Source organism: Gymnoscopelus microlampas (assembly GCF_963454915.1).
Source record: "Gymnoscopelus microlampas genome assembly, chromosome: 9".
Classification (NCBI taxonomy): Eukaryota; Metazoa; Chordata; class Actinopteri; order Myctophiformes; family Myctophidae; genus Gymnoscopelus; species Gymnoscopelus microlampas.
The window spans coordinates 36,015,705-36,034,187 of NC_139946.1; the positions used below are offsets into that span (position 1 = coordinate 36,015,705).

General features: G+C 44.1%; 1 protein-coding gene across 2 annotated transcripts in view; it reads left to right on the forward strand.

Moving 5' to 3' along the window:
* Positions 1-18,483, forward strand: part of kank4 (KN motif and ankyrin repeat domains 4) — a 90,660-nt gene that overhangs the window by 54,736 nt on the left and 17,441 nt on the right. For both annotated transcript variants that reach the window (XM_084067612.1, XM_084067613.1), the window contains 2 exons: positions 12,662-12,735; positions 14,018-17,854. In XM_084067612.1, the coding sequence (XP_083923738.1) occupies positions 12,717-12,735; positions 14,018-17,854 (3,856 nt within the window). In that variant the 5' untranslated portion in view covers positions 12,662-12,716. The remainder of the gene's footprint in view (positions 1-12,661; positions 12,736-14,017; positions 17,855-18,483) is intronic.

Consider the following 18,483-nt stretch of genomic DNA (forward strand, 5'->3'; position numbering starts at 1 on the left):
TCCTTTACTTTCGTTTTTTTATTGTCTCCGCCAGGCCGAAAGGCATGGCGCAAGACTATGTTTCACCCCCTGTCCGTCCGTCTGTGATAGCTAATCTCTCACATCGTTGACTTGATCGCAGCAAAATAACAGCCCGATGTGGAGAGTCAGTGAGAGCTGGATAAACGAGGTAAAATGTGTCAAAAGGAGTCTGTACGGCTGTCGATAAATGAACACATGACGTCGGTGGGAGAGGAGATATTGTGTCTTTTGGACAAACAGCAGCGTGGTGCTGATGTTTGTTGTGTGAAGCAGCTTAATGTCAGAGTGTTTGTGTTGGAGCGCCTCAGTGCGGCTGCAGAGTTCATGTGCAACCTCTTCCAGAGAGACACAGAGACACTAGAAACTCTGCTGGGGAAAAAAAACACTGCTGGGCATTGACTTTCATATGGACATTGATCTACACACTGCAGGTATATCTGCTACACACACAACATCAAACTACACACTGCAGGTATGATGCAGCGTTTGCATTACAGCCAGCATGCCAGCGTAGTTCCCATATGGTTTCAAGGTGGGCTAAACCATATGGACCCCATGTCAGCAATGTCAGCGGCATCCACTTCAGTCCCAACTGCGATGCCCATGCAGGCTATAAGTAGCTTCTACCTGGCCCTTAGGTGGGCCCCAACTAGCCATGTTTATGTGGGACCAAGGCGGGTCCTAACTGGGTTTGCCCATGCAGGCTTTAACTGGGTTCTACCTGGGCCCTAGGTGTACCCTAACCAACCACAGTGCAGTGCCCATCGCTCCAATTGTTTTGACGTCAAGGCTCTCAATACTGCACATTGGTGGAGGAGGAGGGGCCGCAGGGCGACCGCACACATCGCTGAACCAATGGTAGCCCACGGATGTTTCCTCTGGGGATTTACAATCTGCCCCTCTATGCCACATATCATCCGCACTACAGGGTCTTCACTGACCGAGCCACGGCCCCACTGACCCTCATGACGCTACGCCACTTATATGAGTTGCCAAGTGGCCGCGGGCGCAACGTGGGCGTGGCCGCGGGCTAGACGCGAGCCCCCGCGTAGCGGGGGCGAGCTTCTAGTAATACATAATGCACACCATAAGTGACGTAAGTGATGTGCTTCTCTCACTCGCAGTGGTTTTCAACCTTTTTCATATCAAGGTCCATTATTTATTAGGCATTTGAGCCACCGACCACCATTTGATGAGTCTCTCAGACCCAAGACTTAAAATATTGTTATCTTTGGATACGATTTTGTCCACAATTCCATGCTGTATCGATGTTGGTACCATAGGAGAGATGAGAGGCAAACGTTAATCAAAATAACAATTCTTTAATTAAGTAATGCAGATGTTTAACAATAATTTAACTCTTGAGAGTGTAAAATGAAACCAAATGGACCCGTTTCATTTTACACTTTCAAGAGTTAAAGACCTATTAGGGTCCATTTGGTTACCAACTCTCCATAATTTAGCTGTGGACCACCTGGAACCCCCTCAAAGACCACTGGTGGTCCCCGGACCACTGGTTGAAAACCACTGCTCTATAGCAATGATTACTATCATAATATAGTGCTTTAACCTTTGTTTTAACCACAAAATATCACATACCCTACCTTTAATGCCTATTTTTCTAGCGCCACAGGGAGGGACAGCCGGCTTGCCACGCTAACCCTTAGCCATGCTACATCATCCACATCAGCTACAACTGGCAGACTGTGTGGACCTGAATGAATAATAGATGGCGTGTTGTTGTTCCCTTATCGCTAATGAAAGCAGACGGCTGCTCCTAATGTTGAAAATGCCACTAGGCCACAAAGCAGCATGCCCGTCCAAATAGCAAGGCGTTTTTCTTCTTGGTATGGTGTGAGATGCAAGAATGGAGAGATAAGAAAAGAGATGTGGGCACGATGTTTGCGGCATAAAGGTTATCTGTCCCTGGGAGGATGACGTGGTATATAGTAGGCAGAGTGTGAGGGTTTGATTTGCTGAGCAGGATGGGGAAATCCAAAACTTTTGATATCTCCCGGTCATTAATATTTAGCACCGGCAGGGATATGGTTTATCCCTGTTGATGGCATCCATCCAAATCATGTACACTTTGTAATGTAATAATCATTACATGGTAATCATGGTGAGTTCCTTGATCCAAAGTGTCTTATGGGGATTGTGAGTGCATTGATTTTATTTTAATTTTATTCTTTTAATAAGACTTTTTCCACTGGCACCCCAAATCAGATTTTTGGCCTATCCTGATTGGAATCTAATTGGTTTTTATCAAGTCTGAACAGCAAAAAACACATGGAAGCTGTTTATTTATTTTTTTAGATTTTTTTAGATTTGATCATTTGAATCACATTACATTGCTTTTGTTTATTTGAGAGGGACGGCATATATCAACAATTATTGAACAATGCAATCCAAAACATACAGTACAGTACAGTACAGTACAGTACAGTACAGTGCAGTTAGGAAGCAGTGCACATTCCTTAGCCTTCTTCAGACTGTATCAAACCAATCTAAATTTGATTAGATTTGGGCTGGATTTTGGCTGCCAGTCTGAACAAGGAGTCATACATACAGTACATGTGCTAGTTCCATACTTTCACTTGCCTTTCTGTTCATCACTTTGCCTCTTTATCAACATTTCAAGACAATGTAAATGGGCGACTGTTGAATTGGTGTCAGTAATACAGTTACTTATGTTCAGTGAATTGAATCCTCATCATCACAGCATCACAATGAGAGCATTTTATTCTTTCCCTTTCAGTATGTACAGTACAGTACAGTACAGTAGAGGTTCAGGAAGGACTGGAGTGGTTCATATTTATAGCCAGGCCAGTATTTATAGTAGTTGAGCTCAGTGTGAAGTTTGCACATTTTAAAACATTGTTTCCCAGCACTATGGCTGCACAAAACCTCTGTCTTGAAACATAGGCCTAAAGAATGTAAAATCTGACTATAAATGATTGATTTAAAGGGACACTGCTGATTTTGAACATAAATACCATTGTTCTGGTGTGAGGAGATCAATGTAAACTGCTCAAAAAAATAAAGGGAACACTTTGATCCCTTAATTCTTTTGAGGAGTTTTCGTTAGCATTATGTACACAGTTCATGAAAAAAATCAAAAGAATTAAGGGATCAAAGTGTTCCCTTTATTTTTTTGAGCAGTGTATTTAGTGTGTGGAGGGGAAATACCCTATGTTTTCTGTATATTTCTCCCACAAAATGCGCAAGTCTGCACCAAACGCGTCAATGTGATGTGTACGCCTGATAACACGAAACACAGGCGTACAGCCGTACACTTCCACATTTCGCGCCATAAATACAAATAGTATTTCTTACCATCTTATATATTATCTCTCACAACAGAACAGTGGGATTTAGGTTCAAAATTGTCAACGTGTGCCTTTAAGAGGGATCTTTTAGGCTTTTTTCACTCTTTGTTTTATTGCTTTTCTTTGTAAAAGTGAGGTCTCTGTTGTATACTCTGCAATGAGGGTGGATTTCAATTATGCAGCCACACGGAACACAAAATGTAGGTTAAAGCAGTCACAATAGATTTAGTCACACAGACAGAACCTTCCCCCAACATCTTCCACTTTTCTTGGGTTCTTGCCTTCTTGATTACGAAGCACGTTTTTTATAATAGATTTTTTATAATTGACTAATTGACTATCTCTATTTTATACTTTGTCGCACAACAACAAGTCCACGACGCGTCACATCACGACGCGTGGTGAGCTTGTAGATCGACTATTTTCGCTACTTCAATTCAATTTAAAAAATCCCCCACATCTATATATACATTTTTTTAAATGGATTATCGTTGTTTTGTTTAATTCGATTAACTGTTGCACCCTTTCAAATAAGCCACTGTTAAGCACATGAATCCTACTGTCTCTATTCTGGGGGCGAACATTCCGGGAAAATATTGAAGCAAATCTACAACGTCACAATGCATCGCTGTGCGTTGTCGTTGTGAGCTTGTAGATCATCTGCTGATGTGTGTTCATGACATGTTGCATACACACCCTCAATGATGCTCCCTTTTACGAACAAATGAACAAATCTGAAGTTCCTCACAGAAATAGGATAGTTTGAACTGTCTCATAACGTAATGTTGACAATTAGTTCTGTGCCTTGTCAGTGCTGTGTTCAGTCAACCCCGCTGACAGGAGTTAACAGTAGCTGAATGTAGTGCTGCCGCACGGTGACACTGTCACAGACAGAAGTTCCCTTGTTCATGATCTCTCTGGGGTTCAGAGGCAGATGTTGTGTGCATTGGGGAACATTCTGACCCCTGCACAACACATTGCACAGATTGCAGATTGCACTAGCACACAGGACTGGATTGGATTAGAGAGCGGACAACACGCTGAAATGAGACCGAAATGAGATGCATTGGATGCAGGTCAAGAACAAATTGGCCCCAGAAGGGTGCAGTCTGACAGACTGACACTGAGATGACCATGAGATTCAGCCATCACAATCTCACCCCTGCAGAGCACACAGGCAATGAGATAATCACCAACATACTGCATAAGAGAACCATTTCTCAACGGTCAACTTGGGGGACAACACAATCGCATCCTGTTGTTTTTTTTGTAGGGGTGCAACAGTCAATCGAACTTATCGATTTAACCTATCATAAAAACATATCGATAATGAAATAAAAATAAAACCATTTGGGCATGTCATTGTGGGTGAAAAGTTTCAAAACAATAAATAAAAAAGTGAAATTAGCAACAGTTTGTAGATCTGCCTTTTTCAAATATTTTTGCATTAGAGTACAGTACAGTACTTCGATGCCCAAAATAGCATCTCCAAAATAGGGATAGATTATTAATAGATTATTTTACTAAATCAGTTTGATTAACTTTTGCACCCTTACACTCCATTGAAACCATGTTATCACGGATGGCAGCATTAAACCTAAGTGTGCTGTCTCAGTGCATGAGTTTGAGTGTTTGTGTGTTGAAGCTGGACAACACTGTTCACGTTCTCAGACTAGCGCAGAGGTAAACAGAGATAGCTGCTGTTACCCATATCGGGGCTCGTGATAAGGACTCGCTGCTCTGAAGAGCTGCAGCTGGAACCCTGGAGGAAAAAAACTAATCATTTCTCGCAAACAGTTGTTGTTGTTGGCTTGTCTTTTTGCTGCTGTTAGCTGTTCCCCACCGCTGCTTTCACATGGCTGATGAATGAGGTGCATCTGCACACTGTGTTTGTCAGTCAGGTACGTAAGAGTGTGTGTGTGTGTGTGTGTGTGTGTGTGTGTGTGTGTGTGTGTGTGTGTGTGTGTGTGTGTGTGTGTGTGTGTGTGTGTGTGTGTGTGTGTGTGTGTGTGTGTGTGTGTGTGTGTGTGTGTGCGTGCGTGCGTGCGTGCGTGCGTGCGTGCGTGCGTGCGTGCGTGCGTGCGCGACTCCAGCACCTTCACATGTTTTTAACCACTATACTTAGTTAACAGGGGTCCTCCAGGGGCTCTATACTAGGTCTGCTACTACCACTGTAGTACCACTATAGATACTACCACTATATACTTCCTTTACTACCGCTATATACTTACTATTTCCCTCTTCACCAAATTGCTTCGGCGAAAATAGCAGCTGCTATCTTTGATGAATGTTCGCCCCCAGAATAAGGACACCGGGGTTCAAGTTCTAAAAAGAGCGAGAAATTTAGGAATTCAAATGACTGAAGGAGAACTGAAGTGAAAGAGAAAGGGAAATATAACCTCCATCTCTCTGAGCTTGTGAGATACGAACATGTGCAGCTGCCACTCCCATCTCTGCCTCTTTCTCTCTCTCTCTCTCTCTCTCTCTCTCTCTCTCTCTCTCTCTCTCTCTCTCTCTCTCTCTCTCTCTCTCTCTCTCCCTCGACCATCTGCTGACTCTCGGTCCCTCATTCCAATCTTATTTCCTGTTGCCCTGTCCGCTGTCGAAGCCTGCTCTATGTCAATGTATTCGTCTAATTCAATCTCCACTGTAGTGTAATGACCCATGACTTTCAATTAACGCTTCCCGCCCTTGGTCGGCTGGGTCGGTAGGCTTCTGAAGAGTTTCATTTCAAATCCAGATATCCATCTGAAATGCGGTTGATGAGTGCTTTTCACATACTACTATTTCTATTTGGAATTAAGTCAGTGGGGAAGAACTGCCCACTGAAAGTGTACTCTCGACTACAGTACCTACTTTAGGTAGGCATATAGTAACATAATGCACGACAATGAACAAATATTTGCCAAAGATACCATGTAAACAATTACCCTACAAAGCAACATTAAAATAATTTACCAGGTTGGAGCATAACTTATAATGGCTGGACTCACATGTGCTTCAGTCCAATGCATCTGAAACACAAGCCAGATGAATCCATTTCAACATTTCCCATGTTATCTTGCGGGTAGTGCATGGTGCCGGTATGAGGGTTTTCCTGTGTGTAGTTTGTTTGACTTGCGTTGGAGTGTTGGCTCACTGAATGATAACTAGAAGCAAAATGTTGCCAAGTGAGGTCAATGCATGGCACTTCTGTACTATTGGTTGGTGTCCGGTCAAGGTTCACCAATGTTGAACTAGACGCTTCAAAACCGTCAGACTTAACCCATTCAATCCGGGAACGCATCTACAAATGTCTTCTAAATCCTAAATGGTTTCTGAAAAACGTATGTTGCTATATCAGTGTTGTTCAAACTTTTTCAAGGACCACCCAAAATGATATGTATTTGGCCGCGGACCCCCATCTCAAAATATTTTGTTCCAGGGACCCCCCCAGGAGTAAAGATTTACAAAAAATACATATATATATTCAAAGATTTGCACAAATTTGAACGATTTTTCAAAAAATTGCAGATCTACTGTGTGGAGTGTTCTCCACACAGTAGCATGTTCTCCCCGTGTCCCCTAGAGTAGGTACCCTCACAAAAACATGCAGTAATCCTGGTCTCTATACTGCCTCCCCCTGGTCAGCCTGGGTGCGTGATGGAGGGGAAAGGAACTGGTTGGAATAACATGTTCCTTCCACGCGCTACATCTAACCAGGGAACCTCCCCCGGTCCCCCTGTCAGGTAATAAGAAGCAGCTTGCTAGCTCTCATGCATTGAAGGAGGCATGAGGTCGGCTCTAGGCTCTCCCTAGGATGGCAGAGGGAGTGTAGTGCCCAGGATTACTTAGACAATTGGCACTGGGTGAAAAAATGGGTTACAAAATCGTGGGATAAAAATCTAAGAAAAAAAAAGAGCTTGTATAGCTGCTATTTTTGAATAGCCAAAGACATCTAAAATGACACAGATGCGTTCCCAGATTTAATGGGTTAATGCACTTTCAAAGCCGTCAATGCGCCACAACGCCTGTTTTCTCCCATATAATGGAAGTGAACGGCTGACACGCCTAAAGCACACGTGAGTGTCCTATGTGGCTGGCTAAAGCAATCTCTGCACAGAATTTCATCCTCACTCAGTTTTGATTAACTATTTCACCATCTATAGATTAACTATTTCACCACCTATATGCCAAAAATCAAACCATGGCAAAATCAACTGATGTTTGATTATTGTATTTTGATCAGACACCAGCCTTTTTTATTTTATTGTTTACCTCAGTTGAAGTCCATTGTAAAGCGGGAAGCTGGAGCGTGTATGATACTAGGGATATGCAGCAGTCTGGACCGATGACAGCTGGCTTTGAGCTCAGTTTACTCTGTAGATGAGAAGATGATTTTTCTACAAATACAAGAGAGACCCTGAGTGGCATTTTACTTTTGATTTGTATTTCATGCAATCACATGAATGTATAGATTTTTCTTTTCAGAGAGAAGAGGGACAGAATAGAGTGCACCATGTAGTTCTTAGATCTAAGGTTTTCAGGGCTCAGCCTCAGATCATCCCATCACTGATTTCAAATGATTGGCTTTCACATTAATTCACTATATCCGTTCAAGCAGAAATCAAAAAAATCTCACATCTCCAAAATGCATGAATGTTTCCATTGACATTTTCTTTATTTAGCATTTTACAATGCATTATAATTTGTTTGGCTTGGTCCTAGGGCCATGAAACAATTTCCACATGAGAGACTACGTGAGCTCTCAATTAAGGTAAAAAAAAAAGGGGGGGGGGGGTGATACAAGACAATGTTATAACTAAAAGTAGACTGGTACTGTAGTAGAGGTTTCTGCAGGACAGTGATGGCATATGCAAAGGCCTGGCAGTCAGTACATGTACTGTACCAGCATGTTTAGTGCATTCCCATTATACCAGAGTCTTCCGGGCTTCACATAATATATGTCATCACCTTTCCAGCAGCTGTCACACTTATTGGATTGGTGTTAGGAGATCGACGTATGTCCTTGAGGCGTTATGAGAATGTGTGAGAAGGGTGTTGTGTGCTGTACATAGAGATGGGAAAGGCACTAATGTGACACACACACACACACACACACACACACACACACACACACACACACACACACACACACACACACACACACACACACACACACACACACACACACACACACACACACACACACACACACCTACAGTACACGTTCCATTTTAGTCCATTATACACTCAAGCCAGTCCTATCAATTTGCATTACCATAATGTTCAGAAGCTTTCAGATCATAGTCATTATCATTGTAATTCAACATAGATTGGACAGCATCAGTACCATTACTACTATGCTATTATTTCATCACCTCTAACTTGGCACAGCGCAATGAAGATTTACTTGACACAAAATATATAGAGATTATCAGATATGCGTGCCCTAGGTTGGGTAACCTTGGGCGACGATGAATGTCTGGTGATAATTTGTTTATCACCTTATTTATTAATCAAGACGAGAAAATCACATTTGATTGAATAAATAGATTAACATTGGAACTGCCCAGGCGAAGGAAATGGTAGGCCCCACTGGGATTTCCCGACAGTGTGGGGAGGGAGTTGGCTGAAAATATGGCAGGTGTTGGCAGGCCTCTGCCTTGTTGATATGCTGTTGTTCTGTAAGCAGTTGAAGGCCGCTGTTTTATGCTTTTTATTTTGGTTCCTTTGCATCTGTATAAACTCCAGTGTCTCCTGAATCATGAATTCTACCCTCCATAGCAGCCATGTGTGGCCGACATTCATCAGTATCCAAACTCAGAATTAACCACTTAAGCCCTATACTTCTTACAACAAATAGTGAAAATAGCCATTCTACAAGCTCACAGCGCATGTGATGCTATTTTTCTCTCCACCAGGCTGGAGATTATGTTTTTCCCCATCCCCCCAGTACATCAAACCCTGTATGAATGAATATACAATGTGCATACTGCATACTGCATGCATACAAACACACAAGCTACTACACTAAGTACTAAGTACTAAGTGTCATCATATAGAGAGACCATGCACATTTCTAAGAAATTCATATCGAGAAACTCATTAGTCATGACAAGTTTAGCAGCCACCGTAATTAGAAAAGGAGAGACTTTAAAATTCCTGAACACAGATCGGAGCATGGTCCCAGTTGGTCTTCCTCATTAGAGGAGCTTCTTTAAATTGTACAGAGTCACTGAATATTTCTGACCTTTCATTTTTTCAGCATCGGCATCTGTCTCTACATTCAGGTCATACTATCTCCCTCCATTCCCCTCGTTTGCTTTCTTTTCACTCTCGTCATCCTTCCTTCTCTTACATCCCTTTCTCTTGCTCTTCCATCTTCATTTTTCTCCTTTCCTCTGGCTTTTTCTCTCATTTATCTTCTCTCTTTCTCTCTCTCTCTTTCTCTGCTAAGGATCTAATTAAAGAGACTTTCGTCGCCTGCCTACTGTATGTATGATAGCCAACAGGGTCTGTCCGTTCTTTACTTAGCAATTAGGAGTGGCATTCTTCTGCTTGCGAATCGGCTAATTAAGCCTTAAGGACAGCGAGCCGATTGAAGTCGCACTAAACATTAGGATGAGTCAGGGATGCCCCTGCTCTCTACACACTTGGGACAGGAAGCAAAAGTAGTAGATTCAAGAGTGGTTGCCATGGTAGCAATCACATGATATAGGATCCTGTACTTTGCCTGTCCGACTGTCAGTCACTCCGCGTGTGTGATCATTTACAACATAGACAGATACAGAGAGCCTGCATTGATGGAACATTTCTCTTCTAGGTTGCCAGTTATTTTGACTGTTAAAGCTCACTCTGTTGAAGACAGAACAAGGGCCAAATAGAGGTTGTCACAGCTGCTGATTAGATCCCTGTGTGGACTGGTTGTCATTATGATTGATGATGTAGCCAGCGGACGTAGTGCTTGCCTTGCAATAATGTCCCTGTTTGATGCTGCACAGCACACTATTTTAAACTTTGGCAGGGACCGAAAGCTCAATCTGCAAACTGTATTGACTAAATATTGTGCATTAGTAGTGCACCAAAACATTAGAGCACATTAAGATAATTACCTAATGCATCTGTCGCCATCTGTAATCAGTCAACATCTGTCCAGTCTGTAACCAAGTGTGGCGTACCGCCATTTGCTAAACGTGGGGTTAAACTGGGTAACATTCTGAATTGGAACACCCAACACACCAACCTGCCTGGCAGCCTGATCTTTCTACAGTACTGTACTGGTCTCTTCTACACAGTAAAATCCTCAGCGTAAATGTATCAGTTTGTAACTCTGAAAGTATGCAAATGTTGGCTCCATTTATACACTTTCAGAGTTAAATCGAGGATTTTAGCGTGTTGTGTCACATAGCATAATGTAGCACCTCTGTTCCGATCAGAGCAGCATTTTCAGTCTCTTATGGCATCAGTGCTTTCATATTCCCTAAAAGGATGCTAGCATTTTGGTTTTGCTGTTGCAGAAATGTTTCTGTGATGGCATCATAATAAATAGTGTAATAGTGAGACTAATGCCCTGGAGGGAAACAGATGTGCAGTGTGTCGTGCAGTATGATAAGTCAACGTCAACTTCCATTTTATTGTCACATCACACGTTTACACCAGGTAGGCCAGGGCAATATTATCGATGTCGTGATATGGGACTAGATATCGTCTGAGATTTTGGATATTATGATATTGTGATATGGTCTTTTCCTGGTTTTAATCATAAGAAATAAAATAAAAGGTGTCTTGGATGATCTGTTACTACGCAGCGCTGGGTGTAGGCCTATATTCCCTGGAGGGAGGGAAGCTCATCTCCAATAATGTGCTGCTGGGCCGTCCACACCACCCGCCGTAGCGCTCTGCGGTCGAGGGCGGTGTAGTAGTTCCCATACCAGGTGGTGATGCAGCTCACCAAGATGTTCTTCTGGATGGTGCTGCTGTAGAATGTCTGGATGTGGGGGCTCATGCTGAATTTCAACAGCTGCCTGAGGCTACAGCTGTACAGACGTTGTTTGGCCCTTTTCACCATTTGCATGGTAGCCTATACAGTATGTGGGCCATTTTGAGAAACAAAATATATTAGGTACAGTTAGATTTTAATGCTTCCTCTCAGGATACAACAGCAGTTTTAAACATTCCTATGCTGGTCTAAAAAAAAAGGTGGTGTTGCAAGTTAGTGTTTGTTGTATTACACACTATGAAATACCTTAAAGAAGATCAATAAATACCTCTCAAAGCACCGCCGTTACATTTTGTGCTGCAGTTTTCATTAACTTGATGCTTCAGGCACTCAGTTGCTCTGCCTTCCTATGTGGCAGCTTTTTCCTCTGCTGAAACAAATTTGCATGTAAATTGTATGAATAATGTGCTCATTTGCTAAATAGTATTAGAGTCGATATTTAGCCCTAAGTACTAAAGTATTGGTTTAAAACAAATGTGAAGCTTATTGAAGGCAATGCCTCTAGGAGTAGCCTGGCTGGGCATATTATTAGTGTTGGCATCACATGCCTTTCAAAGTTTGGGCTGTCTGCATGGAATTGTTTTTCATTCCAAGGCATGGGGCTCTGGTTTCTTGGCCTTCCCAACTGGAACAAATGACACAAAATGGCACCCAAATGGAACGTTTTTGCCGTCAGTTGCATGCAACTGTGGGTCTGTTCAGTGCTGTGGTGACTTTAAAGGGTCTCTGGGGATCTGTTTCCGGCTCTGTTAGAATATAATTGTATGGAATATAATGGTAAAAGTTAATGGACAGGATGTTGATGCATTTTCACGGCTATTGATGTTTGCTGGTGCTGGGTCTCTGTAAATTCCAGTAATCTAGCTGAGATTGCAAAGGCTATACCTTTTTCACCTGGGCATTTACAGTATACACATCAATCTATTAACCACTGAATGATATAAGATGTTGAGACAGACCATTGGCTGATTCTTATTAGGGTGTTTTCCAGCTTTTGGTAGTTATCTCATTTGTTAAACATTTTTTCTCCACCATCTCAATATCCAAACCAATCTTCTATGGGCTGAGGGGTTTGAGATCTCTCTGAGATGAATATTGATTCATAGCTCAAGTGTGTAGCACTGTCCCTCTCAGCCCGTCTTGTTATGGTTATGCAAAATGCCAGGTGAACCAAGTGCTACAGTATGACTGGTGCTATTGCATTGTGTATGCTTTACCAGTATGTAGATACAAATTTATGAAATGATCCTCTTACCAGGCTGCCAACTGCTGAAATCCCTAGCTACCCTTCAATGTCCACTAATTGTGCCTCTAATTCTGTTCTTTCCAGGCTGCCAGCTCAAACTGTACCAAACACAAGTCCATGACTGTGAACTTCACCACCAATGATGGACAAGAAAAATGGTGAGGAACATTTTTGAAAACTTATGGAAGATTACTTTTCGCTGTTCATACGACTATGATAAAGTTGTATACTGTATGCACACCTCAAAGAGTCAAACACCAAACTTTCTATTTCTTCCCTAAATCTGGCCAAAGCTTCCTACCTAAATGGCTGCCTTCCTGTGCTAGCTAGGTTGACACAGCACAAGGTTTTGCATACCGATGAGTATATTTTGGTGCAATCACTGCATGATAATTACATCTCAGTATGTTATATGATTTTACATAATGAAGCACTGCGTGAACCACAGAGTCTGTCTGTGCATAAAATGAATAATAATCATAATTATAATAGTAATAACCTTAGATTTGACTCTTGCTCACTGTCACATAAATTATTTACGTCTTGTGCTATGAAAATATAACTTGTTTTTATTGATTTTGACTTTATTTTATCCTGAAAATTACATTTAATCTGTACAAATGTTAATCTGATGGGTTGTTTTTTACAGTCTGTTGATAATGATTATTATGTGTAATAGTATTAATGTATAAAAAGTTACAGGTATGCCTCAAACCACCTGTGCTCATGGAAGGGAATAATAGAAAGGAAAAGTTATGTCCAAGTCCAGGTATTCAGGGGACATTTGAAAAGTATAAAAGGTCTTTAATGGAATGGGCTAGGTACATTAAAATACCACAACCTGTGTAGGCCTGCGCCTTCTTTAGGGTGTAGTGTGACAAAGAGACACAGAGGGGTTATATGTGCCGTCCTCACAGGTGTGACACAGTGTGGACTGCATCATGCAATAAAAATATGACAAGAAATACAAAACATGGTATAAATCATGGCCTTCCCATGGGCTGTTCAAAACTTTTCCTTGCTTAGGATGGTGTAAACAAAGGGAAACATTAGAACACAGTGCATCACAATTTTTTAAATGATCAACATCAAGTAGCCTAATTTCAGTCAAGTAATTATTTTAACATATGTATTCAAGACATGTGGAACACAATTTAGTATATTTCAGAGATTTTCTTTAGACAGAGAGCAAATTCAACTCTTGAGAAAATATATATACTTTGTTAACCAATAATTCAGGACAACGGCAATGGGTATTGGAAGGATGTCAAAGTCCTTGTTGAGACCAGTGTAACTTGTGCCCTTATGGTTGTAGATACAGTATGCTTCGCTTTGATTGAGATATTTTATTTTGTACCCACCTCTAGCATCAGATCGATATCAGACACTTGTTGTATCACTCCCAGGTTGATTGTAATGTTTTTGTTTTGTTTTTTACAGCGAATGGCTTTCCGTCCCAGACCGGTGAGGGGGGAGGTCAGAGGAAGCAGCTACCCTATTCAGTTGAGACCCCTTATGGCTTCCACTTGGATCTGGACTTCCTCAAATATGTTGATGACATTGAGAAAGGCAACACAATCAAAAGGGTACACATCCACCGCAGAGTCAGGGGCCCCAAGTTCAGCACCCTGCCGAGGAACTTCAGCCTCCCTGGGCATGGACCCAGGCCTGCACCCAAGGAAAAGGACACTGTCTGGTCTGGGACTTCCACCCTGGGACCCAAGCCCAAGTCCCGGGTGACAGAGGTCCAACAAATATTTGACTTCAGGCCCAGCGATGGGGGTACAACCAGCCAGAGCAGCAGAGGGACATCAAGCCAGGTGACTACCTATGCCTCGACCAAGCCAAGGGAAGAAACAGTTATGGGGACTCGGGGGCAGGAGCAGCATCTCCTGGGGTTTCAGAATCGGCCGAACTTGCTCCGAGCCTCCAGTATGCCTGTCACTGCCCAGCATCGGAAAGGCTCTGACACTGGTAGTCCAGATCGTGTGCTGGGCACACCGGAGAATGGCTCTTCTGAGAATGTGTTCCGCGCCTCGCCGGACATCACAGAGAGACGCTCTGTGCCTCAGGAACGCGTAGGGCTCCACCAGCAGATCACGGTGGCTCTGAAGCGGGTTAGAGAGCTGGAAGAACAGGTCAGAACTATCCCACAACTCAAGGCTCAGATTTGCTCACTGAGAGAGGAAAGGGAAAAGCTGCTGGTTCAACTCCAGGCACAGGCCAAGGCCTCTGTCCTATCCTCTAGCCCAGTTCCAAGCACTGGACAGGGAACACACACTCAGCCCCAAGGGGCCGGAGCTTTAGGCTCCCTGTCAGTGGAGCAGCCAATATGCAAGGAGACACAGAGTGTAGCACAAAGCAGTGTGTCGCACAGAGAGAGGGAGACACATGAATCAGCACAGGAACATGAGAGGCAAACACAGCCATTAGAGGAATCAGACCGCCAAAGAGAGAAGTTAGGTAGTCGATTAGAGCAACTATCACAGGACATAACTGTGCAGGAATCAGCAACACATAAAGTAGCCGAAGCTTGCAACAAGGATCTATCCAACGTCCACCACCTGCAGGAGAAGTTAACGCTACTGGAGGCCAACCTAACCAAGGCAAGCCAAGACTTGGAGAGAACCAACTCACTTTTGAGCAATCAAATAGAAGAGAATAAGCTTAAAGAAGTGAAGATACTGCAGCTGAGCGAGGGAGTGAGAGTGGAGGTGTGTACGACAGAGAGAGACGGCAGAGCGAGGAGGGCGAGTGTGGACAGAGGGACAGAAACAGAGAGAGTGGATATCACCAACCAGGAGACGGAGACAGAGTCTACTAATAGGATTGATCAAGGAACAGATACAGAGAGGATTTGCATCAAAGTTTGTGTGTCCAGTGAAAATGTTGTTAGTGTAGATCAAGGAGCAGAAGCCGTAAGTGTTGACAGTCATGGTGAGGTACCAGAGATAGAGGCTGCTGTGGGTCCAGTAAGATCGAGAGCCAACAGCGTTGATCGGAGCACAGAAACGGAGAGAGTTGACACTCAGGATCAGGTGACTGAGACGTCAGTAGCAGAGAGGGTTGACCAGGTGACAGAGACAGAGGGAGAAGTGGCGACGGATCATCCGATGAGGCCGAGAGCCAGAAGTGTAGACCGGGGGACAGAGACAGACAGGGTTGACACTGTGGACAGGGTGACAGAGACAGAGGCAGCACTGAGGACAGATCAGCAGACAGAGACAGACAGAGACAGAGACAGGCGGCCGGACAACAATCCAGTCAGAAATGTGGAGGCGGAGAGTCAAGTTGCAGAAAGTGAGGGCAGTCAAAGCATATTGAACAGTGCTATTGTGTTGCGTGAAGCAGTGAGAGATGAGGATGCAATTGAAAGAGATGATAAAGATAACGTAGCCTGTGAAACTGTGACCGTGGCAGAGGTTGATGAGGGGCATTCAGTTAGAGGTGAGAATGCGATTGAAAGAGATGATGAAGATAAATTAGCCAGGGACACAGTGTCCATGGTGGAAGTTGACAAGGAGCCTTCGGTTACTGTTACAGAAAGTGTATCCAATCGAAGTTTAGGTACAGATATTGAGTCCAAAGAAGAAGGAGATGACAGCCGAACCATGGCAGCAGCAGAGGAAAATGGAGACTTGGAATCTAAGGTGTTGTGTTTTGTGACACAAATTGTTGAAAATGTGAAAGTTGCTTATGAGAATGAGGAGAAGCAGTCAGCAGGTGAAATAGCTGAAACTGTGCAAGTTGCATCAGAGAATGCAGAGAAGCAGTCAACAGTTGAATTAGTTGAAACTGCGCAAGTGGCACCAGAGAATACAGAGAAGCAGCCAACAGGTGAAATAGCTGAAATTGTGCAAGTTGCATCAGAGAATATAGAAAAGCAGACAACAGTTGAAATAGTTGAAACTGTGCAAGTTGCGTCAGAAAATGCAGAGAAGCAGTCAACAGTTGAAATAGTTGAAACTGCGCAAGTTGCATCAGAGAATGCAGAGAAGCAACCAACAGTTGTAGACAATGAGGCAATGAGCATTGTGACCAAAGAGACTCTGGTCACTGAGGCTGTGGTGGTAGTATCTGAGACTTCAGTCATGAAGACTGTTGCTCCAGTGAGACCTCAGAGAGGCCGGAGGCCCACACCTGAGCAGCCTCAATCACAGTCCCAGCCCCAGCCTTCACCGCCACAGCTTCAGGCTCCACCCCAACGTCCACGTAGGGGATCCAGTGAAACTCAATGTCAGCCACCTGAGCCCCAGAAGCCAACGCATACTCAGGCTCAGGAGCAGGCCCCATCTCAGTTACAAGCTGAAGACCCTCCTCGTCCTCGCAGGGGATCTAGTGAGACCCAAATTCAACAGTCTGAACCTCAGACGTCACCGCATGCTCCACCTCAAGGGCCTCCTGGGGAACGTAGCATTGTTCAGACACTGTCAGAATCCCAGATTCAGGCACAGGATGTGTCTCCGGACACGTGTTCAGGGTCAAGTGATTCTCAAACCCAACCACAACCAGACCGATCCCAACCCCAGGCCCAGCCCTCTGCCCCCCAGCCGGACTCCAAAGAGGTCCAACCCCCACGCAGGGCATCTGGTGATTCCAAGACGCCTCGCCGTGGATCTGGTGTAATCAAGGCCCAGACTGCCCGCCGGGCATCAAGTGAGGCACAGCCTCCGTCTCAGGGCCCTTCCAAGGGCTCTGGTGAAACTCAGTCCCTCACCAGAACCCGCAAAGGCTCTGGTGAGTCACATCCCGCTCGTAGAGGTTCCGGTGAATCACAATCCTCGCGCAGGGATTCCGGCGAGTCACAGTCTCTGCGCAGAGGCTCCAGTGAAGGTGCCCAACGACGTGGTTCAAGCGAAGCCCAAGCCGCCCGTCGGGAATCAGCAAGTGGCTCCAGTGAGTCTCCGACTTCTCCTGCGGCTCTGGGTCAGGTTGTAACCAGGTTAACGGGCCTGCTGGGGGAACAGTGGGCACAGCTGGGTAGTGGTTCTGGAGCTCAGCAGGGGTCCGGCCAGCAGGAGAGTCTCGGCACACAGAAGCAGGCTGTCGGAAAAGGAGTGTCGGCGGGGAAAGGAACTTCAGCCAAGCCTGCTGGGAAATCAGCAGCGGCGGCAGGAGGAGCAGCAGCGGGGAAGCCAGCAGGGAAGCCAGCGGGAAAGCCAGGCCCGTCCAAGATGAGCTCCATTCAGAGTCAACTAGTCAGCTCCCTCAGTGTCCTCTCTGCCTTCTACTCCCCGGGACAGAAGAGTGCATCAGCCAGCAAACAGCAAGAGCAAGGTAGGCCTGTTGAACCATTAAGACCTTCTACAAAATGTCTCCTAAATCCTAACAGTTTTTTGAAAAAACGTACGTTGCTATAATATCAGTGATTCTCAAACTTTTTCATGTCAAGGACCACCCGAAATGATATGTATTTGCCCGCGGACCCCCTTCTGAAAATATTTTGTTCCAGGGACCCCCCCTCCCTGAGGGACCCCACCTGAATTACAAATGTTCGCTTAAAAAATATATACATCAAAAGATTTGCACAAAATGTTCACAATTTTTCAAAAATAGCAGATCTACAAGCTCATAGAGCGGCACTCGGTGCCGCGCTATGAGCTATTTTTGAATAGCCAAAGAAATCTAAAATGACACAGAGATGCTTTCCCGGTCTTAATGGGTTAATCATGTACAGATGATCAGATTCAAAACATGTTATATCCCCAAATGACCTCATACACTGGTGCACAACTACAAAGAAAAATGTGGGCCTATGTGACGATCACAATCAGTACAGTGGTCTTCATGTTGGGTTAGAGATGGAAATGTAGCATCCAGCAACTATTAACTCATCTGTTATTAAATGGTTTTCACAGCAGAAAAAAAGCAAAAGTCTGATAAGGTTTGGACTCTGTGTCCCCCCC